The sequence below is a fragment of the Xenopus laevis genome, chromosome 4L, assembly GCF_017654675.1.
Source record: "Xenopus laevis strain J_2021 chromosome 4L, Xenopus_laevis_v10.1, whole genome shotgun sequence".
NCBI classification, from domain to species: domain Eukaryota; kingdom Metazoa; phylum Chordata; class Amphibia; order Anura; family Pipidae; genus Xenopus; species Xenopus laevis.
In genome coordinates this window covers 11,251,281-11,279,044 of record NC_054377.1, presented here as the reverse complement: position 1 = coordinate 11,279,044, position 27,764 = coordinate 11,251,281, and the positions used below count along the sequence as shown (strand labels likewise).

At 40.8% G+C, this 27,764-nt stretch overlaps 1 protein-coding gene across 1 annotated transcript; it reads right to left on the bottom strand.

The window, feature by feature from the left end:
• Positions 1 to 9,887: 9,887 nt before the first annotated feature.
• On the bottom strand, positions 9,888 to 26,300 carry tfip11.L (tuftelin interacting protein 11 L homeolog). The gene is made up of 13 exons (NM_001094173.2): positions 26,264 to 26,300; positions 22,555 to 22,759; positions 21,221 to 21,371; positions 20,647 to 20,803; positions 20,299 to 20,426; positions 19,950 to 20,102; positions 18,267 to 18,773; positions 16,498 to 16,601; positions 15,302 to 15,470; positions 13,556 to 13,799; positions 12,986 to 13,128; positions 11,837 to 12,002; positions 9,888 to 10,428 (listed from the first exon to the last, which is right to left on the bottom strand). Exons 2-13 carry the CDS (start codon positions 22,752 to 22,754, stop codon positions 10,076 to 10,078), a joined length of 2,475 nt encoding a protein of 824 aa, NP_001087642.2. The 5' UTR covers positions 22,755 to 22,759; positions 26,264 to 26,300; the 3' UTR covers positions 9,888 to 10,075.
• Positions 26,301 to 27,764: the final 1,464 nt, after the last annotated feature.

Below are 27,764 nucleotides of genomic sequence, written 5' to 3'. Positions count from 1 at the left end.
CTGCCTGCAACTGCCGCCCGGGCATTCACCAATCAGCTGCTCCCAGGGGCGGGCTCAGCGCTGCAATACAAAGGCCAGCTAGTGGCAGGCACCGAGTTATCAGGCTGAGTTTGCAGGACGGGTGATGGGATTCTTGAGAATTCTTGCAGCAGCAAAAAAACACTTTTCTATCTCCCCTCTCGGCTTAAACCCCTGATACCCCCATGTCACACTGTCTGTACTGTGGGGAGGAGGTTGCAGGGAGTTCCATCTTATACTTTTTATTTAAAGTTTCATTTTCTATTACATTTTTTAATACATTTTTAATCAAAGGGGTTGGTCACCTTTAAATTAACTGTTAGTAGGATGTAGAGAGTGATATGAGACAATTTGCAATTGGTTTTCATTTTTTATTATTTGTATTTTTTGAGTTATTTAGCTTTTTATTCAGAAGCTCTCCAGTTTGTAATTTCAGCAATCTGGTTGCTAGGGTCCAAATTCCCCTAGCAACTATGCACTGATTTGAATAAGAGACTGGAATATGAATAGGAGAGGTCTGAATAGAAAGAGGAGTAATAGAAAGTAGCAATAACAATACATTTGTAGCCTAAAAGCAGAGACACACGCTCAGATTCGGGGAGATTTAGTCGCCCAACGACAAATCGCCTCTTCTTCGGGCGACTAATCTCCCCGCTGGCTAGAATCTAAATCGTTGGCGAGATGGCACTCGGAAGCACTTCGTTTTCCAAAGTTGCAAGAAGTTTTCTGGTGAGGCAAAGGGCAGAGACACATGTGGAGATTCAGTTGCCTGGCGACAAATCGCTTCTTCTTCGTGCGACCAATCTCCTCAAACTGCCTTCCCGCCAGCTAGTATCTAAATCGATGGCAGGAGGGCTTCGTTTTCTGAAGTCGCCCAAAGTTTCCTCGTGAGGCAACTTCAGGCGACTTCGGAAAACAAAGCGCTCCAAGTACCATCCCGCCAGGGTGATTTACATTCTAGCCGACGGGAAGGCAGTTTGGGGAGATTAGTCGCCCGAAGAAGAAGCGATTCTAGCCGAATCTCCACGTGTGTCTCTGCCCTTACAGAGCATTTGTTTTTAGATGGGGTCAGTGACCCCACCCCACATTTGAAAAGCTGGAAAGAGTCAGAAGGCAAATAATTAAAAAATTATAAAAGAATGAGCAATTCTAATCATTTAATGCTTATCCAGTCTTTAAGTTTTCATTTTAACGGGGTGGTTCACCTTTAAGTTAGTCTGAGAGTCTTAAGACTCTTGCCACTCTGGAAGGCTCTAGGTTTTGATCGGTGCTACCTAAGTGGTTTGATTGAAAACAGTGGCTCCTAAACTTTGTGGCTGGCCCATTAAAGGGATTGTTCATCATTAAATTAACTGGTAGTATGATGTAGAGAGGGATATTCTGAGGCAATTTGCAATTGGTTTTCATTTTTTATTATTTATGTTTTTTCAGTTATTTAGATTTTTATTCAGCAGCTCTCCAGTTTGCAGTTTCAGCAATCTGGTTGCTGGGGTCCAAATTCCCCTAGCAACCATGCATTGATATGAATAAGAGACTGGAATATGAATAGGAGAGGCCTGAATAGAAAGATAAGTAAGAAAAAGTAGCAATGACAATACATTTGTAGCCTTAAATAGTTTTGGTTTTTTAAGATGGGGTCAGTGACCCCCATTTGAAAGCTGGAAAGAGTCAGAAGAAGACGACAAATAATTAAATTAACAATAAAAAAAGAAAGAATTTAGGCCAATTGAAAAGTTGTTTAGAACTGGCCATTCTATAACATACTAAGAGTTAACTTAAAGGTGAACCACCCCTTTAAGGGGTTTTAGAATCTTGGTTGTGGGGGTCCCAGACTAAAGAGCAGATTTTGGGGAGAATGTCTAATTTTGTCCATTTGATACTTCTGGAAGCCCATCTTGAAGGCCAGTTAGAGTTAGATTTGGGGGTGAACCAGTGTTGGATTAATAAAATGTAGGGCCCCTACATCCACAGGCCCCCACTTCTAGGCTACGGTTGTGTCGGGATAATGCAGATCAAATTACTGGAGCACCCAAGCTCCCTATATTGGGTTGGGTTTGGCACCAGTGAAGTTACTGGATCTGCGATCTAGTGATGTGCGGGCCTGCCCAATCATGTGGGTGTGGGTCAGGCGGGAGTTGGTGGTGGTGTGGGTTAGGCAGGTGAGTGTCAGGCGAGTGTGGGTGGTGTGGGTTAGGCAGGTGAGTGTCAGGCGGGTGTGGGTCAGGCAGGTGTGGGTTAGGCGGGTGTGGGTCAGGTGGGGGTTGGTGGTGTGGGTTAGGCGGGTGAGGGTGGTGTGGGTTAGCCGGGTGAGTGTCAGGCGGGTGTGGGTTAGGCAAGTGTGGGTGGTGTGGGTTAGGCGGGTGTGGGTTAGGCGGGTGAGTATCAGGCGGGTGTGGGTTAGGCAGCTGTGGGTGGGGTGGGTTAGGTGGGTGAGGGTCAGGTGGGTGTGGGTCAGGTGGGGGTTGGTGGTGTGGGTTAGGCGGGTGAGGGTCAGGCAGGTGTGGGTTCGGTATAGCAAATGTAACTATATAGCAAATGTAACTGTATAGCAAATGGGTAAAATAGGCATCTATCAGAGCTTATGATACATGGGGAGGCTGCAAACGCCACACATTTAGGAATTCTGGGATGATGCCAAACTATAGAGGAGAAGCAGAGTTACACCTGGGGGTGAGTAGGAGCAGAGTGACTTTGATAAACGACTCCACAACGTCGCTGCAAAGGGAAAGGCACATAATCATTTAACATCACAGGGACCCACGTCACTACACAGAGGGGCCGCCTGTATCACTGTATAATGTGCGTCATTCCCAGCGCACTCATCTACTGTCATATACAGCCAACTGCCTCATAATCCTGGGAATAGTCCCATGGGCCCGCAGCAGCATCCTCGCACTTGTACTCAAACACAATGTGGTTTCTGACCTCCCATGAAATGTATTTCATTCACCTTGTAACTAAGGTTCGGCAGTCCTGTCTTGCTTTATGGCAGGGGCACATTGGAGCAGTGGTTGGTATTGCTGCTTTGCAAAGTTTGGGTCCTTAGTTCTATTCCAGTCCAGGAACTGTCTGCAAAGAATTTCTATTTTCTCATATATGGGTGAGTAAGCTGGTTAAATGGGTAGTTCACCTTTAAATTAACGTTTAGTATATTACGACGGCTAATTCTAAGCAACTTTTCAATGGGTCTTCATTATTTAGTTTTTAACGTTTTTTTTTAATTATTTGCGTTTTTCTTCGGACTTTTTCCAGTTTAGAAAAAGGGGGTCACAGACCCCATCTAAAAACAAATGCTCGTTAAGGCTAAAAATGTCCTGTCATTGCTACATTTTATTATTCATCTTTCTATTCAGGTGCCTCTCCTATTCATATTCCAGTCTCTTATTCAAATCAATGCATGGTTGCTAGGGTAATTTGGACCCTAGCAACCAGACTGCTGAAAGTGCAAACTGGAAAGCTGCCGAATAAAAAGCTAAATAACTCAAAAACCGCAAATAATAAAAAATGAAAACCAATTGCAAATTGTCTCCGCGTCATACTAAAAGTTAACTTTAAAGGATAAGTAAACCTTAGTGCTGCATCTAGATGTTCAGCTTTAAGTCACAGATAGGCAACCTTGCATTGGGCTTACATTAAATATAACTGTAGTTATGTGGCAGTTGCATGATGAAAGGAGGATTGTTGTTTAATAGGAATCTACCCACACAGTATGGCACAATAACATGCCTTAAGGGCAGAAGCTTTGTAACTGCAGTGCCCAAATTATATCATTAGTAACCTTTACTTACATCCCATTAGTCCTTTGCTTATTTGTGGGCTGAACCCTGCCCACCTTTTTTTTTTAATTAGGCAGATAATATCCATCAGTCACTGGCTCCATCTACTGGAGAACAATGAGTATTGCAATCTATTATAAAGACTGCGGGTCACTGGTAGACACTGGTAAGGGCAGAGACACACGTTCAGATTCGGGGAGATTAGTTAACCAGCAACAAATCTCCTCTTCTTCAAGACGACTAATCTCCCCGAACTGCCTTCCAGCTGGCTAGAATGTAAATCACCGGCGGGATGGCACTCTGGGAGATTCGTTTTCCGAAGTTTCCTTTTGAAGCGACTTCGGAAAACTAATCGCTACGAGTGCAATCCCGCCGGTGATTTCGATTCTAGCCTGTGGGAAGGCAGTTCGGCGAGATTAGTCGCTTCGAAGAAGAGATTTGTTGCCGGGCGACTAATCTGCATGAATCTGACCGTGTGTCTCTGCCCTAAAAGGCCAGAGGTTGGAAGCCGAAATCTTGGGGCCCTATAGAATGAAATAATCAATACTTTAAGGGGCAGATTTATCAAAGGTCAAGGTGAATTTTCAAATAAAAATATTTGAAATTTTCTAGCTATTTTTTGTGTACTTCAACTAGGGAATAGTCCAAATTCGATTTGAATTTGAAAAAAAAATTGAATATCGAAATTTATCATGTATGTCTCTTTAAAAATTTGACTTCAACCATTCGCATCTTAAACCTCCCGAATTGCTGTTTTAGCCTATGGGGGACCTCCTAGAACCTATTTGGAGTCAATTGGTCGAATTCGAACGAATGCGCTATTCCTTCGATTCGTACGGTTCGAATTCGATCGTAAACAGACCTATTCGACAAAAAAAAAAAAACGACTTAATTTCAGTTGGACTTTTTGAATTCCGAAGTTTTTTCAATTAGAAATTCGACCCGTGATAAATATGCCCCTATGTGATATTCAGAGACAATCTGCAATTAGCTTTCATATTTGTGGTTTTTGAGTTATTTAGCTTTTTATTCAGCAGCTCTCCAGTTTGCAATTTCAGCCATCTTGTTGCTAGGGTCCAAATTACCCTAACAACCATGCACTGATTTGAACAAGAGACTGGAATATGAATAGGAGAGGGACTGAATAGAAATTATTATTAAAGCGGTGGTTCACCTTTAAGTTAAATTTATTTATGTTATAGAATGGCTGATTCTAAGCAACTTTCCAATTGGTTTTTATTATTTCTTTTTTATAGTTTTATAGTTATTTGCCTTTTTATTCGGAGTCTTTGCAGCTTTCAAATGGGGGTCACTGACTCCCTTCTATAAAACCAAATGCTCTGTAAGGCTACAAATGTATTGTTATTGCTACTTTTTATTACTCATCTTTCTATCCAGTCCTCTCCTATTCATAGTACAGAAAATAAAGTGCTAAATTCCTCAAAAATTCATTGAGGAGGGGGATTTAACAGAGAGAATAAAATATAGTATAGTATTTTTATACTTTATTGGCACCCACCGTGATTATTGACAGTGATAATAGTGTTCTTTTAATTTAACTTAAAAGAAGAGGACCCAAAAAAGTGAAGTTGTGAAATTTGAAAATTTAAAAATAAAAAATAAAATAAAAAAGAGTGAAAAAAATGTGAATTATTCAGTGAATTTATAAGAAGCGAAAAGGACCACGCTAACTTTTTGCAGGAGTACCCGATCCAAAGAGACGTCTGTATCCTCCGAGGGACGCCAAGGAGACACAGTGACTTTCGTGGGACTTTTACCTATCCTTTTGCAGTTTTACCGATCATGTTTGTGAGTGTATTTTTATTCTATTAAACTGTTTTAAAGTGATCCCTACACATGCCCCTCTCTATTTTTATCCCTATTGCAACAACCCGGAGAGTAGAAAAAAAGTGGAAACAGTGCGAACAGGACTTATCAGACGCTCTCCCTTAACTCACATTTGGTGAGTGAGCTGCACAACCGGTTGTACCGGAATTGTGGCAAAGTATTTTACGTTTCCTTTCCTCTAACCTATATAGTGTGGATTTTAAACGAGCAAAATCGAAGGGGAAGTTTAACCCACACTAAATATTCACTAATCACATTAAAGGGATACTGTCATGGGAAAAAAAAAAAATTTCAAAATGAATCAGTTAATAGTGCTGCTCCAGCAGAATTCTGCACTGAAATCCATTTCTCAAAAGTGCAAACAGATTTTTTTATATTCAATTTTGAAATCTGACATGGGGCTAGACATTTTGTCAATTTCCCAGCTGCCCCAAGTCATGTGACTTGTGCTCTGATAAACTTCAATCTCTCTTTACTGCTGTACTGCAAGTTGGAGTGATATCACCCCCTCCCTTCCCCCCCCCCAGCAGCCTAACAAAAGAACAATGGGAAGGTAACCAGATAACAGCTCCCTAACACAAGATAACAGTTGCCTGGTAGATCTAAGAACAACACTCAATAGTAAAAACCCATGTCCCACTGAGACACATTCAGTTACATTGAGAAGGAAAAACAGCAGCCTGCCAGAAAGCATTTCTATCCTGAAGTGTAGGCACACGTCACATGACTTGGGGCAGCTGGGAAATTGACAAAATGTCTAGCCCCATGTCAGATTTTAAAATTAAATATAAAAAAATCTGTTTGCTCTTTTGAGAAATGGATTTCAGTGCAGAATTCTGCTGGAACAGCACTATTAACTGATTCATTTTGAAAAAATGTTTTTTTCCCATGACAGTATCCCTTTAATATTCACTAATTGCACAATGAATGTGTTTAAGAAATGAATGATACTGCATTCACTATCACTTGGAGATAAATAGTTTGCACTTATAAATTCACTGAATAATTCACATTTTTTTCACTCTTTTTTATTTTATTTTTTATTTTTAAATTTTCAAATTTCACAACTTCACTTTTTTGGGTCCTCTTCTTTTAAGTTAAATTAAAAGAACACTATTATCACTGTCAATAATCACGGTGGGTGCCAATAAAGTATAAAAATACTATACTATATTTTATTCTCTCTGTTAAATCCCCCTCCTCAATGAATTTTTGAGGAATTTAGCACTTTATTTTCTGTACTTGGAGATCGTCTCAAACAGGTGGAGGAGGACCTGCAAGTGCTGAACTGTGGGGAAACCAAAGTTTGTCCTTGGATACAACCTGATATATTTGGATTTTGTCCTCTCCTATTCATATTCCAGTCTCTTATTCAAAGCAACGCATAGTTGCTAGGGGAATTTGGACCCTAGTTACCAGATTGCTTAAAATGCAAATTGAAGAGCTGCTGAATAAAAAGCTAAATAACTCAAAAATCACAAATAATAAAAAATGAAAAGCAATTGCAAATTGTTTCAGAATATCCCTCTCTACATCATACTAACAGTTATCTCAAAGGTGAACAACCCTTTTAACAATAAATGTGTAGCCTCAATAGAGCATTTGCTTTTTAGATGGGATCAGTGACCCCCATTTGAAAGCTGGATGAGTCAAAAGAAGACAAATAATTAAAAAAAACAAAAAAAAACTATAAAAATAAATAATGAAGACCAAATTAAAAGTTGCTTAGAATTGGTCATTTGATAACATACTAAAAGTTAAATCAAAGGTGATCCTCCCGTTTATTAGCAGCAGTTACACTATTGCTCTCTACTGCCATCTACTGACAGAACACAACACTTTAAATATTCAGTATTCATTCTTGCCCTCACTGGGAAACTAAAACTGGTGTTTGGGTTGCGATTTGGAAATGTTTATAGGGTCACCACCTCACACCTTTAAAACCCGACACATTCTGAATCCACACTTGGGGGCCGATTCACTAACTTCGAGTGAAGGATTTGAAGGTAAAAAACTTCGAATTTCAAAGTTTTTTTTGGGCTACTTCGACCATCGAATGGGCTAAAAATCGTTCGACTATTCGACCATTCGATAGTCGAAGTACTGTCTCTTTAAAAAAAAACTTTGACCCCCTAGTTCGCCATCTAAAAGCTACCGAAGTCAATGTTAGCCTATGGGGAAGGTCCCCATAGGCTTGGCTAACTTTTTTTGATCGAAGGATATTCCTTCGATCGTTGGATTAAAATCCTTCGAATCGTTTGATTAGAAGGATTTAATCATTCGATCGAAGGAATTATCCTTCGATCGTTCGATCGCACTATCTGCGCTAAATCCTTCGACTTCGATATTCGAAGTCGAAGGATTTTAATTCCTAGTCGAATATCGAGGGTTAATTAACCCTCGATATTCGACCCTTAGTGAATCGGCCCCTTAGTTTGTTTAGGTGCAGACACAGCCACCCACTATGCATCTGAATTAAGTGCCAATTAGATGCACAGATTGTTTATCGTTCTGGCCAATCACATTGGTTGGGACAGTCTCAAATTGTCCAAACAGATTGCCGTATAAGTACAAAATCAGTAAGCGTTTGACTGAATTCCAGATGAAGGCCCACAAAGGCATTGTAAATATTTTCATGGCTTTTTCGGAGGAGCCAGTGCAATATTAAAACAAATTGTACCGGTGGTTTTAATTGAACCCTAAAGGGCATGTAAAGGCAAAAAAATAAAATCCCATTTTTACTTTAGTTTAATGAAAAAGAAACCTATCTCCGATATACTTTAATTAAAAAATGTGTACTGTTTTTATGAGAAACCTGACTGTATGCAGTGAAATTCTTCCTTCATTTACTGCTGTGGATAGGAATTGTCAGACAGTCCCTAACTGCTCTGCAGGGAAACAATCATACTTATGAACAGCAGGGGGAGCCCCCGCCTTACTTCCCAGCCATGCAGAACTCAAGCAGCTTTGTTTGTTTCCCTGTAGAGCAGTCGGCGACTGTGTAGACAGTCTTTGTATTGGATTTTATTTTGCCTTTACATCCCCTTTACTGTTTCCAACTCCAGCTGCAGGGACAAAGATCATGGAGCCAGATTTAAACAGATAAACTGGGATTCTATTTGGAGGATTATTTTGCTGCAGCCACTGGTTCTGCAGAGTTGGAGATGTTTGTATTAAACAATACAAAAACTATAAAATCCACATTAGATTACATGACAACACAGGACCCAGTGCAGTCTGTATATTCTGATTATTAATCAGTCTTGCTGTATCGGCTTCTGGCAGATATTATTTGACTTGTGCTGTTTTGATCATTTAGGACGATCCCTAAGCAGCAGCCCAGACCACACTGAGCATGTGCACAGTCTTGGTCTTGCAAAGATGTTTAACAAAGTTACAAGATGGTGACCCCCTGTGGCCAACTTTGAAAGCATAAATCATTTGTTTGATTAGGCTTGTGGTGCAGTAAGTTCATATTTATGTTTAGTATACAAAATACAGCATTTCTAGCCTTATTTCATTTTAGACGTTACTTTCCCTTTAAAGGAGTGGTTCACCTTTAAGTTAACTTTTAGCAATTCTAAGCAACTTTTCAATTGGTCAGTTATGTTTTTGTTATAGTTTTTAAATGATTTGCCTTCTTCTTCTGACTCTTTCCAGCTTTCAAATGGGGGTCACTGACCCCCCCCCATCTAAAAAACAAATGCTCCATAAGGCTACAAATGTATTGTTATTGCTACTATTTATTACTTATCTTTCTATTTAGGCCTCTCCTATTCATATTCCAGTCTCTTATTCATATCAATGCATGGTTTCTAGGGTAATTTGGACCCCAGCAACCAGATTGCTGAAACTGCAAACTGGAGAGCTGCTGAATAAAAATCTAAATAACTGAAAAAACATAAATAATAAAAAATGAAAACCAATTGCAAATTGTCTAAGAATATCACTCTCTACATCATACTAAAAGTTGATTTAAAGATGAACAACCCCTTTAAGTCGACTGGCTCTTATCCTGGGTCCTGAAAACCCCACAAAAGGGCCACAGTGTAATCATGCTCCTTACTATTCAAAATATCTGCAGTCCTTTATCGTTTACCCTAAGCAGGTTCCAGTCTTTACAAAAAAAGACTAAGTTAACTCAAAGGAGAAATGAAATTGAACTGTATTGTTTTGTTTGGATCTGATACTCCATTAAACGTCTCTGTTATACAGATCCTGGGATGCAGTTAGACCACTGGGAACACAAGGACAATCTGGATTTATTAAATGCAAAAATAACTGCAGTACAGTCTCTCTTTGTCGAATCAAGAAGTCGGTAGTCAAAGCAGGAAGTGATATCAGCAACCCATCCGGTGATTGAAGCACTAATGAAATACATTAGATACAGGTATATACAAGGGGTGGCCGAGAGATGTTGTCTGATTAGAAGTCTATTTGGCCATGTCGATAAGGCTCTGCAGGGATGTGGGCACCCACGTTTTCTCTCCTTGTACAAACACAACACCTCTGTCTATATAGATGACGATGCGGTTGAAGTTGTACAGTTGTTTTCCCTCGTGCCGCTTGCCAATTAAAGGCATGAATACGATGTTGTGCTCCTCTGCCTTGGACTGGATCAGATCCTTGAAGTTCATGGGCACAGCTGCTGCGGCCCCTATTCCCCTCTGAGCAATGCTCTCCGCATCCCGCCTCTCCTGCATAGCCTCATACTGGAAATCCTTCCTTTTCTCCGTCTGTGTAAGGTAAGCGATGCTCTCACGGGCACCCGGCTGCATGTAAGCACCTGCAACAGAAGGGAAAGCTTTGGTAACCCACAGAATCGTTTTCAAAGCATTAACTCACATACTTATAATCATCTAGCCATTTCTTTTCTAGTCTCACTGGCAGTTTAGTCTGTTCATAGTGGTATGGAATTGGTCTTCAATATATATAATGAAACGTTTTATATAGGGATGCACCGAAACCACTATTTTTGATTCGGCTGAACCCCCGAATCCTTCACGAAAGATTTGGCCGTGTACCGAACCGAATCCTAATTTGCATATGCAAATTAGGGTTGGGAAGGGGAAAACTATTTTTACTTCCTTTTTTTGTGACAAAAAGTCACGCGATTTCCCTCCCCGACCCTAATTTGCATATGCAAATTAGGATCCGGATTCTGTTCGCCTGGAAGGATTCGGTGCATCCCTAATTTTAAGTAAAAATATCAGCTTTTCTCCCACTGCCTCATCCTCCTCCTGAAATGTCAGCTGTCAGCTGCATATGCAAATTAGGATTCGGATTCTGTTCGGCCAGGTGGAAGGATTCGCCCGAATCCTGCTGAAAAAGGCCTAATCCTGGCCAAATCCTAGGCATCCCTAGTTTTACAAAATCTCATCCTCTTAAGTCAAAATGTCAGGTTTTCTCCCACTGCCTCATCCTCACAATGAAATAAATTCAGCTCTTCTCCCAGTACCCACCGGTCCCTAATTTGCATATGCAAATTAGGATTCAAATTCTGTGCAGCCGGGCGGAAGGATTCGGCCGAATCCAAATCCTGCTGAAAAAGGCCGACTCCTGTCCGAATCCTGGATTCGTTGCATCCCGTGTTTTACAAAATCTCATCCTCTCAAGTAACTATGTCAGGTTTTCTCCCACTGCCTCATCCTCACAATGAAATAACTTCAGCTTTTCTCCCAGTGCCTCAACCTCAGCTCTTCGATGACTGCCTCGTGCTCTCATTAAAATAATGTTAGATCATCTCCCAAACTACTTTCACTAAAACAGTGCGAGATCCCCCCTCTCTCACTCCCCCATCCCAAGAAGACAAATTCATCTCTGGCGATCACTAAAGTTTAAGGGTAGAACTACACAACCGATTTTTGTGGTGTGTGTCCATCTGCTCCGATGCGACGAAGCGTTATGACCCATGTGCCCCCCCCCCTCAAGTCACTGATTGGTTACTGCCTGGTAACCAATCAGTGGAAACCAAGAGAACTGAAAAGCAGGAAGTAGTGTTCTGGCTATTATGTTACACATCCAGTCACTCCAGCCTTTATACATTACATTTTTGCGTAACTAACTGTATTATTTTGCACAGTCTATCTATTTAACCAGTTTTTATTTTTAACTGAACAATTCCTTCAATATACAAGCAGAAGAGTATGTGCACACTGCAGGGCTGGGTCATTACTGCAAGCATATTTACTTACCAACACTAGAGGAAACGGCTCTATTCATGATGTCTAGAGCCTCATTAAATTTGTCCTTGATGGCAGGGTGAGCCAACACCAAGTCAGAGAACATAGACTTCCAGCCTAGATACCACTTTGTGATCTCTTCATAATTGGGGTTATTGCTGAGCCAGGAACACAACACCTACAAATAATAATCCTGGTTAATAACATAGTACTTGATGTTATATTCTTAACACTCACACTTCCTAGTACTAGAAGCTCCTGCTTCATTACTATGTGCCAACAACAGCCATTTTTTTTTTACATTTGTATTAACATTTGTTATAAAAAATAAAAAAAGTCCCATCCATAATACTAAGAAAGGGATGGGATTCAGCACACAAACATTGCAAAAAAGGCTCCACTCCTTAAGCAACATTATAAAAGTTCATAATGTAATTTTACCTGTAGTACACAAGCTGGATCAGTATCAAGTTAAAGGAGAAGTAAACCCTAAAATTGAATATGGTTAAAAATGCCATATTTCATATACTGAACTTATTGCACCAGCATAAAGTTTCAGCTTGTCAATAGCAGCAATGATCCAGGACTTCAAACTTGTCACAGGGGGTCACCATCGTGGAAAGTGTCTGTGACACTCACATGCTCAGTGGGCTCTGATTGGCTGTTGAGAAGCTAAGCTTAGGGCTCGTCACTAATTATCCAGCAGAAAATGAGCTTCCCTGGCTGTAATATAAGCTGATGCTACAGGTTTGCTGATTATTCAATTCTGATGCTAATTGCACTGGTTTCTGTGCTGCCATGTAGTAATTATCTGTATTAATTACTAATCAGCCTTATATTGTGACATTTCTATTCTATGTGTACTGTATATTGTGAGTGGGTCCCTAAGCTCAGTAAGTGACAGCAGCACAGCAGAAAAGAAGATGGGGAGCTACTGGGGCATCTTTGGAGACACGGATCTTTACTGCTAAAAGGCTGTGGTTGCCTTGGGCTGGTACAGAAGCACAAAACATAATGTACAACATTTCTACCTACTTCTTTAGTAAGGCTTTAGTTCTCCTTTAAAGAATTTACCTGGGGAAACACCAATTGTTCTTACAGAAAATAATTATCAAGACTAAATCCAATGCATAGCCATAATTGCATTTTATAATAAAATACCTGTAACCACTTGGGGAAGAAATGTTTCTCCAGGAGCCCTACGATGCTGGACAAAGCGACCATCCCCTCCCAGTCCGTGACCCAGTGAAAGACCTCCATGTGCTGTTGGTGTGGATTAATAACAAACTCGCTGAGACACATGCCTAGAGTCGGAGAGAGAGAAAGAGAGAGAGGGTCATTGGCACGGAGCATGAGATGAACAACTCTACCAACAGGAGAAGGAATGAGTATTACTGACGTAATTCACAGTGAGAAGATTAAGGGGTAGCTATTTGTATTTGAGCCAGCAGCCCATTGGAACAAGACAACAGCTTTTAGGTGTATAGCGCAGCTGGAATAATGGAAGAAAACATCTGATTGGTTGATAGAGGTTGCCAACTTAACCTGTATTACTATGTAAATACAAAATGTTTAATTTTTTTGGCTCAATTAGAAGTAGCAAAGATCAGTCGGAAACTGTAGAAAGAGCAAGATATAATAATAAATATGACCCGACATTCCTGTTATGAAATGTAACTAACAGCATACGAAAAAAAACAACACTGGAGGCTGCCATTAGCACCAACTCACCTAGCTTGGGCACAATGTTCTTCACCATGAAGGCTTCCCAAGAGCCTGGAGTAAACACCTCCTTCCAGGGCTGCAGAATCAGTTTGGCAGAGGAATCGCTGGGGTGCCATTTCTGAAGGGCATTGGACAGTTTATTCCGAATCGGTGAGAAGAGTGGCTCTAGCCGCGACTGCATCATAGGTAGCCAAGGGTGAATCCACGAGTGGATCGGGACTGTGTCTGTCAGCGGGTTCCAGTTTTCAACCTGAACACAGAAACGAAAATCATATGTGAGAGATGCCAAATTGCCCATAGTAACTGCAGGTAAGTCTTAAAAGGGTTGTTCACCTTCCGACACTTTTTTCGGTTCAGTTGGTTTCAGATTGTTCACCAGAAATAAAGACTTTTTCCAATCATTTTCTATGTGTGATCATTTATCTAATATTGAATTGTAAGTCTAATATTTCCCCTTTCTAAAGCAGCTCTGGATGGGGGGGGGGGGTCACCGACCCTGTAAACTGTTTTAAATTGATGCATTTAATTGATACATTTCATATCTTTGTTCCTGCTGAGTAGATTCACCGAGTTTCATTAAAGGGGAAGTAAAGTCTAAAATAGAATAAGGCTAGAAATGCTGTATTTTGTATATTAAACATAAACATGAACTTACTGCACCACAAGCCTAATCAAACAAATGATTTATGCTTTCAAAGTTGGCCACAGGGGGTCACCATCTTGTAACTTTGTCATACATCTTTGCAAGACCAAGGCTGTGCACATGCTCAGTGTGATCTGGGCTGCTTAGGGATCGTCATAAATGATCAAAACAGCACAAGTCAAATAATATCTGCCAGAAGCCGATACAGCAAGACTAATTAATAATCAGAATATACAGACTGCACTGGGTCCTGTGTTGTCATGTAATCTAATGTGGATTTTATAGTTTTTGTATTGTTTAATACAAACTTTCTCCAACTCTGCAGAACCAGTGGCTGCAGCAAAATAATCCTCCAAATAGAATCCCAGTTTATCTATTTAAATCTGGCTCCATGATCTTTGTCCCTGCAGCTGGAGTTGGAAACAGTAAAGGATGTAAAGGCAAAATAGAATCCAATACAAATCTCTACGCAATCGCCGACTGCTCTACAGGGAAACAAACAAAGCTGCTTGAGTTCTGCATGACTGGGAAGTAAGGCGGGGGCTCCCCCTGCTGTACATAAGTATGATTGTTTCCCTGCAGAGCAGTTAGGGACCGTCTGACAATTCCTATCCACAGCAGTAAATGAAGGGGCAATTTCACTGCATATAGTCAGGTTTCTTATAGAAACTATACACATTTTTTAATTAAAGTATATTGGAGATCGGTTTCTTTTTCATTAAAGAAAGTAAAAATTAGATTTTATTTTTTTGCCTTGACATGCCCTTTAAAGGCAGCGGTTAGAATTGATATAATAGTTGCTGATACTCCAGAGATGCTGCTGAGAAATGTATCAACTCAATGTTGCAAAATTGTAACAGTTCAGAATCTGCACCTGAATTACTGAGCTGCCAGACTCAAACACCAGCGACAGGGACATTCAACTTTAAACTTAGATTTTGGAAAAACTGTAAAAAAATAAAAAGAAATTGAAAAAAGTCTTTATTTCTGGAAAACAAACAACTCAACTGAAAGTTTTGGGAAGGTGAACAACCCCTTTAACTAGTGTACTTTGGTTAATACATATAAGCAAAGAACTACAGAAGGAAAATCAGAATTTGCACACTTACCTCTTTTTGCAATTTGGGGAAAATAAGCTGATCTAGTATATTATCCAGAATCCAGACTGGCAGCAAATGGACCCAGCTGTCTAAAAAGTCAGCCATGGGAGCACAGTTTCTGGGTTGCCACTGGGCAATGATGTTTCGCAAGAAGGGAACCCACATCTCCCAGAGCAACCTGCGTGGGAAAAAAAGACAAATTTACAGAATAAGGAACAGCACCGGCATCATCTGATCTAGTATCTAAGTGCTGTCGAAGAACAAAACGAAAGTCTAAGCAATACATTAAGAGTCGAATTGAAAATTCTAATTTTTTTTGGTCAAAACTATCAAATTCGAATTGTGAATTAACCAAACTCGATTCAAGTTTTAATTTGAATTTCAAGATTTATCATACTCTGGCCCTTTAAGAACTAAAATTGGACTATTTGCCACCTAAAACCTGCCAACTTACTGTATAAGTCAATGGGAGAGGTCCAGGGATCAATTTGGAGATGTTTGTAGCCTTCCTGACATTTAAGGGTTTTTTTTTCAGAAAGTTTTTTTTAATTCAAAAGGAACTCAATTCCAGTTTTCAGATCGGTACAATTCGACCGAGTTTTAACAATTTGATTTTGTTAATAAATATCCCTAAGTTGAATTTACTCGATTTTAAGGAGTTTTAAAAAAACTAACATGGATTGGAAATTTGAGTGTGATCCACAAAAAAAAAAAAAAAAAAAAATTCCACTTTGTCTCCAGGTATGGAGATGGGTTTGGAAAGAATCACAAGCTGATGACCATTTGTGGAAGTTGTTTCATTCATACGTTATTCTACTTCAAACCTTAAAGAATAGAGAAAGTGATACTTATTAGGGATGCACCGAATACACTATTTTGGATTCGGCCGAACACCCGAATCCTTCGTGAAAGATTTGGCCGAATACCGAACCCTAATTTGCATATGCAAATTAGGGGTGGGAAGGGGAAACCATTTTTTACTTCTTTGTTTTCAAGTCACGCAATTTCCCTCCCCACCCCTAATTTGTATATGCAAATTAGGATTTGGTTCGGCTGGGCAGAAGGATTCGGCCGAATCCTGCTGAAAAAGGACGAATCCTGGCCGAAATCCTGAACCAAATCCTGGATTCGGTGCATCCCTAATATTTATAGGGGTGCCAGTTTTCAGCCAATACTTGACTATGGGGTAAGGGGGTAATTAGTACCTGTGATATGGGTCCATAGCTGCATCGTGCGCACTGTGAGATAGGTGACCTTCCTCTAGAAGGTTCTTCCACTTACTCATGACATCAGTCCCATAATTAGGATCCTAGTAAAAAAGAGAAAGACATGAGAAATAAGAAATAGGAAAAGGATACACCCAGGGCACATATGTTAAGAGAATGGAGATCTTGCTCTTAAACATCATTAATCCCCTCCACGAACCCAAAAGTGTCAGCCATCCATCAACACACAGTTTTGTGCTGTGCTATATGTCCCCTTAGCTCAATGCCGTAAGAACATTTTTGCTTCCTTAAAGGGGATGTAATAGAATGGCCAGTTCAACTTTTTTAGGTGGTCTTCATTGTTTATTTTTTTTTATAGTTTTTTTTAACTCTCTTCAGCTTTCAAATGGGGCTCATTGAGCCCATTTAAAGGGCATGTAAAAGCAAAAAATAAATAAATAAAAAATAAAATCCCATTATTACTTTCTTTAACGAAAAAGAAACCTATATCCAATATACTTTAATTAAAAAAAATGTGTACCATTTTTATAAGAAACCTAACTGTATGCAGTGAAATTCTCCCTTCATTTACTGCTGTGGATAGGAATTGTCAGACGGTCCCTAACTGCTCTGCAGGGAAACAATCATACTTATGAACAGCAGGGGGAGCCCCCGCCTTACTTCCCAGCCATGCAGAACTCAAGCAGCTTTGTTTGTTTCCCTGTAGAGCAGTCGGCGAATGTGTAGACAGTCTTTGTATTGGATTTTATTTTGCCTTTACATCCCCTTTACTGTTTCCAACTCCAGCTGCAGGGACAAAGATCATGGAGCCAGATTTAAACAGATAAACTGGGATTCTACTTGTTTTGCTGCAGCCACTGGTTCTGCAGAGTTGGAGAAAGTTTGTATTTTGTATTAAACAATACAAAAACTATAAAATCCACTTGGTGATGGTGACCCCCTGCGGCAAACTTTGAAAGCATAAATTATTTGTTTGATTAGGCTTGTGGTGCAGTAAGTTCATGTTTAGTATACAAAATACAGCATTACTAGCCTTATTCTATTTTAGACGTTACTTCCCCTTTAAACAACAAATGCTCTGAAAGGCTACAAATATATTGTTCCTTTTTTTACTCAACTTTCTATTCAGATCTCACTCATATTCCAGTCTCTCCTTTTAATCAATGCACGGTTGCTAGGATTATTTGTATCCTAGCAACCAGACTTCTGAAATTGCAAATTGGACAGCTGCTGAATAAAAAACTAAATAATATCCACAAGTAATAAAAATTGAAAACCAAATGCAAATTATCTCAGACTATCACTCTCTACATCATACTTAAAGTAATTTAAAGGTGAACAAACCCTTTAAATCGACTAGCTCTTATCCTGGGTCCTGACCTGAAAACCACCCCCTTTAAAGTAGGGATTCACCGAATCCAGGATTCAGTTCGAGATTTGGCGTTTTTCAACAGGATTCTGCCTAATCCATCCACCCGGCCGAACCGAATCCTAATTTGAATATGCAAATTAGGGGCGGGGAGGGAAATTGCGTGACTTTGTCACAAAAAAAGAAGTAAAAAAAGTTTCCCCTTCCCACACCTTATTTGCATATGCAAATTAGGATTCGGTTCGGCATTCGGCCGAATCTTTCGTGAAAGATTCGGGGGTTTGGCCGAATCCAAAATAGTGTATTCGGTGCATCCCTACTTTAAAGGGCAACAGGGTAATCATGTCCCCTATTATCAAAAATATCTGCAGTCACTTACCCTAAGTGGGTTCCAGTCTTTGAAATAATCTTTCATCAGTGGGTAAACAATAGCCACAGAAAGGTCTGCCTTCTCAGACATCTTGTATTCCTCATAGTATTTGTCTTGCAACATCTCAAATATCCGTGCACACTCCTCTAATGTCAGAGGGTTATCACACGTAGGCTGTATCCGACGTTCACACTCCTCTACAGTCTCCAGAACCTTACTCAGGTTCTCTATGGCTTTATCCTCCCGTTCCAGCACCTCAGAAAGCTTCTCCAGCTCGTGGGTGAGGTTCACCACCATGTCCTGCTCATACTGTAGTTGCCGGTCATTCTGAATGATCTCCTGCTCAGTCATATCAATTAGTAGCTGCAAGTTGTGCTCCAGCTCTGGCAGAGCAAAACCCTGAGGCTTCTCTTCCTTGACCCCCTGACCAGGCGCCTCTCCAGGAATGTTGTGCTTCTGGGCAAGTTGACTGTAACTGTAGTAGACCTTCTGCTCCCGACCAGTCATATCAATCACCTAATGTGAGAGAAGGAGAAGCTCATTTTCCTACCATTAATGGGCCACTATAACACTGGATCCCGTGGCGAACTGTAAAGGACACACAGGAATGTCTAAGATGGCATAATTTTATTGTATAGACGTGTAAAGCATTTAAACAAATACAGCTGTAACCATATGAAGTGCTCCCTCTCTTTTTGGCTTTGTGTTTGGAAATATAACACAATAGGAGGATTAAAGGGATACTGTCATGCTAGTGCTGCTCCAGCAGAATTCTGCACTGAAATCTGTTTGTCAAAATAGCAAACAGATTTTTTTTATATTTATGTTGAAACCGGACATGGGCTACACATATTGACAGTTTCCCAGCTGCCCCCAGTCATGTGATTTGTGCTCTGATAAACTTCAATCAGTCTTTACTGCAAAGTTGGATTGATACAACCCCCGCCCCAGCAGCCTTACAATGGAACAATGGGCTCTTCGGCTCAATTTGGAGGTTGCCGTATCCTCTACTACTGAGCACCAGGCTGTTATCTCCAGGAGGTTGCCGTGGGTGTGCGCTTGCTCTACCTTGTTCCAGTACAATGGGAAGGTAACCAGATAGCCGCTCCCTAACACAAGATAACAGCTCCCTTGTAAATCTAAGATCAACACTCAATAGTAAAATCCAGGTCCCACTGAGACACATTCAGTTACATTGAGTAGGAGAAACAACAACCTGCCAGAAAGCAGTTCCATCCTAAAGTGCTGGCTCTTTCTGAAAGCACATGACCAGGCAAAATGACCTGAGATGCACCTACACACCAATATTACAACTAAAAAAAATACACTTGCTGGTTCAGGAATGCAATTTTATATTCATTTATAGCATCAGCTGAAAACTATGGGGTATATTTATCAAAGAGTGAAGTTAGAGGTCTCCACAGTTCTCTAGAGTGAAATTCCCCCACTCATTTCTATAGGATTTTTAAAAGAGTATTTATCAATGAGTGAAAGTTCATCCTTTGATAAATACACCTCTCAAAATCCCATATAAATGAATAAAGAGTGACAGAATTTCATTCTAGCAGACTGCGTTGATCACTAACTTAACTCGTTGATAAACATACCCGTATAATAGATGATTTTGTTTGCAGTCCATTTGACATTACAAGCCTAATCACATTGCGATTTTATACGTGCACTGGGGCTCACCTTTACTTGGGATATCTCCTTTTGGGGTGCCGACAAAGACTTCCCCACTCTGCCTTTGGCTTTCAGCTCCTCCACGGTTTTATAGGAGTATTTAGGTTTTTTCTTCCCTCCGCCAGGCTCCTTACGCCATTGACTCATCTCCTTCTGAAAATCCTGCATAGAACGGCCGCTTATTTAAATGGCGTAATATATCAGGTTTGGGGTTTCAGAGATAAGGAAATTGTGTTCATGTCCTTACTCCCACTTGGGGGCACATTCCACTGGAACCACTTTATTGGCTGCCAGCACAGTGCCATGATCTCCTCAGAAATATATATCTTGGTTTATTCCCTACCAAATGATAACGTACCTTCTCCTCCTCTTCTTCAGAATCCACAACAGGGAAATCCTTAATCGACTGCTTGGTCCTTTCTGAGCCATAAGCCCCTACTGCTCCTTTACCTTTCCTTTGTTTGGCTTCAATGGGGGCAATGATGCCTGTAAACAAGACAATGCCCATTTCAGTCTCTCTTTTCTTGCAGCAAAGTATAATGATGCAGTTTATCTTATGTTTGCATTCCCCCAGGTGCTAAAATATCAGCACCTAGGGGAATATCATGGATATTGTGTATTTGTATTTATTGATATAAGTGGAAGCAAATCTATTGCAATAGGGCTCTAAATAGAGCTTCCAGTATAATGTCACTGGCAGATATACCTTGAGCATTCTTTCCCAAGCCTCTCCCTGGCATGTAACCCATCTTCTGTAGGAGCTTCTGCCCAATTCCTTTCGTATGCCGCTCCCAAGAACCAAAATCTGTGTTTGACTTTATTCCTCCAGCAAACGTCCTCTGTGATGGTTTAAAATTACCACCCTGTAAAACAAAAAAAAAATGATTTAACGTACTTTTATTATGAAATAATTTGGTCTAGGAACTTTTAAAATAAGGGATGGTCAGACTATTATTATTGGAAATACTGACACTTCTCTAAAGCTGGCCATATGTAAGGAGATCCGCTTGTTTGGCCCTGATATGCCACCATGAGGTGAGCGATATCATGCTGATCTGAACATGGGCCCTAGGGCCCAACAATCAGATGATAATGGGCGGTCGGATTGAGGACCTTTGCGGTACTTGAGCCGACGGGATTTTTAAGCCTGGCCATTCGACATCTGCCCAACTTTTCGGCCAGATACCGATCAGGGAAGCCAGTCAGAAGGCCCCATAAACTGGGCAATCCGTCTGCAGCTTATATCTGCCCGTGTATGGGGACTTTTAGACTCATCTTACCGTCCTTAGCTTCTTTGCTTCAAAATCCTTTGGGAAATTTTCCCTTCTTGATTGTGTTTCACTGTCAGAATCACTATCAGATTTTTCTTCTGCAGCTGGCTTACGGATTCCAGCGCTGATAAAATTAACAGGGGCAGAGTAGTCTCGGGATCTATGAAGGAATCACATGAAAGGTGACTTTATTAGCAGCACCAGCATTGGTTCACAAAAGCATAACACTGAATGGAGGTTAACACAGAAGAACTGGATGAGATAGATGAGATAATGTTCCTGTATACCCATGCTTGGCAGAAGCAAAGAGAAAGTCAAGCTAAATTGGGTCATGCCCCTACAATCACAACTCATTTAAGTTACAATTGATTTAATGAGCACATTCCTATGATAAAAAGACTGATAAGTCTCATGCATTGAGGTCTTACCTGAAAAGTTAACCATTAAAAATCTAGCAAAGTTCAATTCAACAGGGTCGCCAATTTGTAAGTTCACTGACTGGGGTGCCTAAAATTGGAACCCCCAAGTAAATGACACTTACTTTTTTTGTCTTTCGGACTTTTACTTGTCCCTCAGAATAATATTTGGCACCCTCAATTAAGTACATCCTAGACTTTTGGAAAACTTGGGTAGGATGGACCAAACAAGTTGATCATTCTATCACTTTAGTGTCCTATGGGCGGAGAATTTATCTTAATTATGCCATCAATCAGTACCCATTGTAAACTATGAAGAATGGGGCAGGGTAATGGGACAGATTATTCTAGGAAGAGACTTACGAGTATATGAATGTATGTTGCTATGCAACGTTGTTATTTTTATTACCATGTATTTTTAGAGCGCCAACATATTGTGCATCATTGTAGAATAAATGTGTTTTTTATACAAGAATTACATACATACAACATACAGAGTTACATACATAAAGACCAGTACAAAAGGTAGTGAAGGCTCTGTGCAAAAGAGCTTACAATCTAAAGGGGAAGGGAATAAGACACAAGGTGTGGGAGTGGGCAAGATTAAAAATAAGCAGGTGAGAGATGTAGCAAATGGTATTGCATTTGGTAGCTAAACAGAGTAATGGGAGGGCTTTTCGAAATAAGTGTTTTTGGATCTTTTGAAGGTAGAAAGGTTGGCAGAAAGTCGGACGGACTGTAGTTGTGCACAGAAAAATTTTTTTTTTTGAAAAAAAGAAATAGGGTGCAACCACATGACTTAATTTAGCATGAGGAGCAATGGAATCCTGCCTTTGTGTGCTCATAGGTGACCGTAATACTACTCCAATATCAGGAGAATAAGCAGCTGCAGAAGTCACCACTGTGCCAGTCTAAAGAGCCACCAACCTTTTCCCCCCAAAGCTTGGCCTCTCATCATCAGAGTCGTGCTCTGCCCACATGCCGTAGGTCGCCTCCTCTTTTGTCTGGAAATGCTTTCTGCGGTTGGGGTTAAACTCGTTCTGCAGGTCCCAGTCTGTGATCTCAAAGTTCTCCATCTCCACTCCATCGCTGTCCTCATCTTTGCCATAAAGGTGTGACATAGACATGGTGCCTGAGAGAGAGGGTAAAGATAATCAGTAAACTGTTGTGCTGAAAATGAATCCACATTTGGGCCCAACTACATCATTATCTCTTCTCTTCCCAGCTCTCTAGATTTCTGTAGTCCCTGCTCCCGAGCCATGGCTGCCCATGGTCTGGTGATCCGGGTTTTACAGTTGCAATAAGAAAAGTTAAAGGAGAAACAAACCCTTAAAGGGGTTGTTCACCTTTCAAACACTTTTTTTCAGTTAATTTGTTTTCAGATTGTTCCCCAGAAATAAAGATTTTTTTTTCCAATTACTTTCCATTATTTTAAATTAAATGTGGTCATGTGACGTGTGCCTACACTTTAGGAGAGAAATGCTTTCTGGCAGGCTGCTTTTTTTCCTTCTCAATGTAACAGAAGGAGTCTCAGTGGGACATGGGTTTTTACTATTGAGTGTTGTTCTTAGATCTACCAGACAGCTGTTATCTTGTGTTAGGGAGCTGCTATCTGGTTACCTTCCCATTGTTCTGTTGTTTGGCTGCTGGGGGGGGTGATATCACTCCAACTTGCAGTACAGCAGTAAAGAGTGATTGAAGTTTATCAGAGCACAAGTCACATGAATTGGGGCAGCTGGGAAATTGACAATATGTCTAGCCCCATGTCAGATTTCAAAATTGAATATAAAAAAATCTAGGTAAGCAGTGGGAGCACTCACCGATCACTGGCTCAGCTTGTGCTGCACATCCGACCGTGGTCCCATCGGTAAAAGTACAACGTCCAATTCATGCATAGATGGAGCACCAAGATGGCCAAAAATCGATTAAAAACTTTGATTTTTATTTCATCATGTTAAAACAATCAACAGACAGCATGCCCTTGCAATCCCCTGGGCCATGTGCTCAGGGGATTGCAAGGGCATGCTGTCTGTTGATTGTTTTAACATGATGAAATAAAAATCAAAGTTTTTAATCGATTTTTGGCCATCTTGGTGCTCCATCTATGCATGAATTGGACAATATAAAAAAATCTGTTTGCTCTTTTGAGAAATGGATTTCAGTGCAGAATCCTCCTGGAGCAGCACTATTAACTGATTCATTTTGAAAAATATATGTTTTTCCCATGACAGTATCCCTTTAAGTTTAAAGTTGAATGTCCCTGTCTCTGGTGTTTGAGTCTGGCAGCTCAGTAATTCAGGCGCAGATTCTAAACGGTTACAATTTTGCAACATTTAGTGGATACATTTCTCAGCAGCATCTCTGTAGTATTAGCAACTATTGTATCAATTCTAACAGCTGCCTGTAATGAAACCCAGAGATTCTGTTCAGCAGGGACAAAGATAAGAAATGTATCAACTAAATGTTTCACTTTAGAACAGTTTACAGGGTCGGCGACCCCAACACCCAGAGCTGCTTTAGAAGGCGAAAAAAGACACTGTTTACACTTCAATATTAGAAAAACGGTGACACATAGAAAATAGATCACCAGAAATTACTTATTTTTCCCATTACCTTCTATCGGAAAACAGCTAGTTGTGTGAAGGTGAACAACCCCTTTAATAAAAAGAAAACCCTACCCCCTACCTTACAAAGACCCCTCCCCAGCCTAGCTGCTACCCCAGGCAAATGCCCCTAACTCTTTACTTACCCCTCAGTGCAGATTCTGTCCAGTGGAGTTCACGGGCGCCATATTCAGTCGCTTCGGTAATCTACGGAATGAGGCCGGTGCTTCGGCAATTTTTGTGAGTTCCTGTGCATGCGCAGTTGTCGCAACACAGAAAATTGCTCCAACTGCGCATGTGCCGCAATGCTGGTCTCATTCCGAAGAGAAGATGATGGCGCCCATGAACTCTGCTGGACAGAATCTGCACGGAGGGGTAAGTAAAGGAGTAGCAGTTAGGCTGGGGGGGAGGGTCTTTGTAAGATAGGGTTTTTATTATTAAGTATTTATTTCTCCTTTAAAGGGGTGGTTCACCTTTAAGTTAACCTTTAGTATTTTATAGAATGGCTAATTCTAAGCAACTTTTCAAAAGGTCTTCTTATTTATAGGGATGCACAGAATCCACTATTTTGGATTCGGTCAAACCCTCAAACTCTTCACGAAAGATTCGGCCGTATACCAAACTGAACCCTAATTTGCATATGCAAATTAGGCATGGGAAGGGTAAAACATTTTTTATTTCCTTGTTTTGTGACAAAAAGTCACACGATTTCCCTCCATGCTCCTAATTTGCATATGAATATTAGGATTTGGTTTGACCAGGCTGAAGGATTCAGCCGAATCCTGCTGAAAAAGGCTGAATTCCGAACCGAATCCTGGATTTGGTGCATCCCTAATTATTTATATTTTATAGATGTATTTGCCTTCTTCTCTTTCCAGCTTTCAAATGGGGGTCACTGACACCCATCTTAAAAACAAATGCTCTGTAAGCTGGCCATAGATGCGAACATCTGATCGTTGGAATCCTGGAACAATCGGACTTCCCCATCTCCAGACCTGCCACTAACCATTCCGATCACATAAAGTAGTAAAAGAACACATCAGCCAATATTCTGCCCCTGACATCAATCTTACGAAAGTTATGTCTGACCAAATCTGGTGGCAGTCTCCCACTGAAAATCGTACGATCAGCAATACACGCAGAGATATTATCGGCAGCCGACAGAAATCTTTTAACCTGTCTGATCGACCGATCTCCGCCGGACCAAAAATGACAGGACTCTCGACACACGGTCTGAAAATCATATGAATCTTAAGATTCGTATAATCGGATCTATGCGTCTATGGTCAGCTATAGGATACACATTTGTTATTGCTACTTTGTATTCCTTATCTTTCTATTCAGGCCTCTTCTATTCATATTCAAGTCTCTTATGCAGATCAATGCATGGTTGCTAGGGGGAATTTGACCAACCAGATGGCTGACATTGCAAACTATTGAATAAAAAACTAAATAACCCAAAAACCACAAATAATAAAAAATGAAACCCAACTGCAAATTGTCTCAGACAGCCTCTTTAAAGCAGACTTGATGGAGCAACAGCAGAGCCAAATTAAGGCCAAATGGGGGCCCAAAAACACATTCCATTGACTTCTTGTGAGATTTAGGGAAGAAAAAGAATGACAGCTGATTGGCGGGACCTGCTTTCCCTCTCCTGATGATCACTGACCTGATGAGCAGCCACAGCCTGGCTTTCTACCCCATTGGCCAACCAAAGATCCACCACTATAAATACTGACTCATACAGGACATAAATAGGGCCATGGATAATTGATTTGTGGGTTTTCTTCCCCTTTAACATCCTTATGACTAATGGGACTTTAGAGCTTTAGTAATACTACAATTCCCAGAATCCTTAGCCAGTAGCCACACACAGGAACCCCAGACAATGGTAGCCCAACAGGCACACATGGCCATTTCCCTATTGCGAGGGAACCACACACACACCTCGTATATACTGAGCAGCCCGGGCACCATTATTGTATAAACACAAGCGGACTTATTCCTAAACTCCCGTGAGTTGTCAAAGTTACCTAATTCCAGTCAAAGCAACCTGCGCCTCCGAGTTCCACAAGCTACAGCGCAGTATACAGTACAGTTCCGGTCACGCCCACGCAGTGACGCTTATTGTGCGCGCCACAGGAAATAGAGTTCTAATGAGAGAATGCTATAAATGACAGTACAATTTGGTTGTGACTTGAGTTAATAAATGAGGTGCCCTGTGCAACTATTCATTGAGTGTTAGATGGGTTGTTCACTTTTAAAGGAGAAACAAACCCCTTATTAAAAAAAACCCTACCCGTCATTAGAAATCACACATTGGTGCCAGGTCCCCATACCTCCCAACATTTTGGAAGTAAAAAGAGGGACAAAAAAATGTTTCCGCACGTAGCGCAGCAATTTTTTTGACCACACCCATTTCTGTGGCCACACCCCTAATTACCATGTTTGTTTTACAAAATTTGGCAGGTTATGAAAGTTTGAGAATATTTCTCCTTATCTAAACTGTGTTTTTGTGTCTCAAAATTGTTACAAAGTATCTTATTTGCACCTGTTAGCTGTTCTAGGCTATCTGCTAAAAGCCAATTAAGTGAGAAACTTTGTTTCTTTTTCTGGCTGTTCAGTGCAGAGAAAAGAGGGACTTTCCAGTACAAATGAGGGACTGCGGGTTGAGCTGTCAAAAGAGGGACTGTCCCTCTGAAAAAGGGACAGTTGGGAGGTATGGGTCCCCATAAAAGTTTTTTTTACAAAAACATTGGTGCCAGGGCTCCAGGGGTGCTTCGCCAATGAGGCGAGTTGAGGCTGTCGCCTCAGGCGGCAGCAGCCCACTAAGTGCCAGGGCATACCTCCCAACTGTCCCTTTTTCGGAGGGACAGTCCCTCTTTTGACAGCTCAACCCGCAGTCCCTCATTTGTACTGGAAAGTCCCTCTTTTCTATGCACTGAACAGCCAGAAAAAGAAACAAAGTTTCTCACTTAATTGGCTTTTAGCAGAGAGCCCAGAACAGCTAACAGGTGCAAATAAGATACTTTGTAACAATTTTGAGACACAAAAACACAGTTTAGATAAGGAGAAATATTTTGAAACTTTCATAACCTGGCAAATTTTGTAAAACAAACATGGTAATTAGGGGGTGTGGTCACAGAAAGGGGTGTGGTCAAAAATTGCTGCGCTACATGCGGGAAAAAAATTTTTGTCCCTCTTTTTACTTCCAAAATGTTGGGAGGTATGCCAGGGGCAGCAAAAATGCTGCTCCTGGTACTTTAAGAGCGAATTTCCGGGGGAGGGGGGGCAGCAGGCGGCGGAGGGGCCAGGATCTCCCCTGCAGGGCTCCCCTTACCAGTTAAAAAATTGGGACCCCAAGAATATTTTAAATAAAACCTTGGCGCCAGGGCCCCCTTAGAAGTTGAAAAAAAATTGGGGCCGCAGAAAATATATTTTTTTAAAAAACCTTTAGGCGCCAGGGCCCCCCTTACAAGTTATAGAGTATTAAAATAAAACATTGGTGGCCAGGGACCAAGTTTCAGGAACTTA

Coding starts and splice junctions, on each gene's coding strand:
- tfip11.L (NM_001094173.2), bottom strand. CDS start 22,754: ATGTCTATGTCACACCTTTATGGCAAAGATGAGGACAGCGATGGAGTG. Junction 20,427..20,646: donor CTTGGGAAAGAATGCTCAAG/GTATATCTGCCA, acceptor TCTTGTTTACAG/GCATCATTGCCCCCATTGAA. Junction 13,800..15,301: donor TCCCCAAATTGCAAAAAGAG/GTAAGTGTGCAA, acceptor TTCTGTGTTCAG/GTTGAAAACTGGAACCCGCT.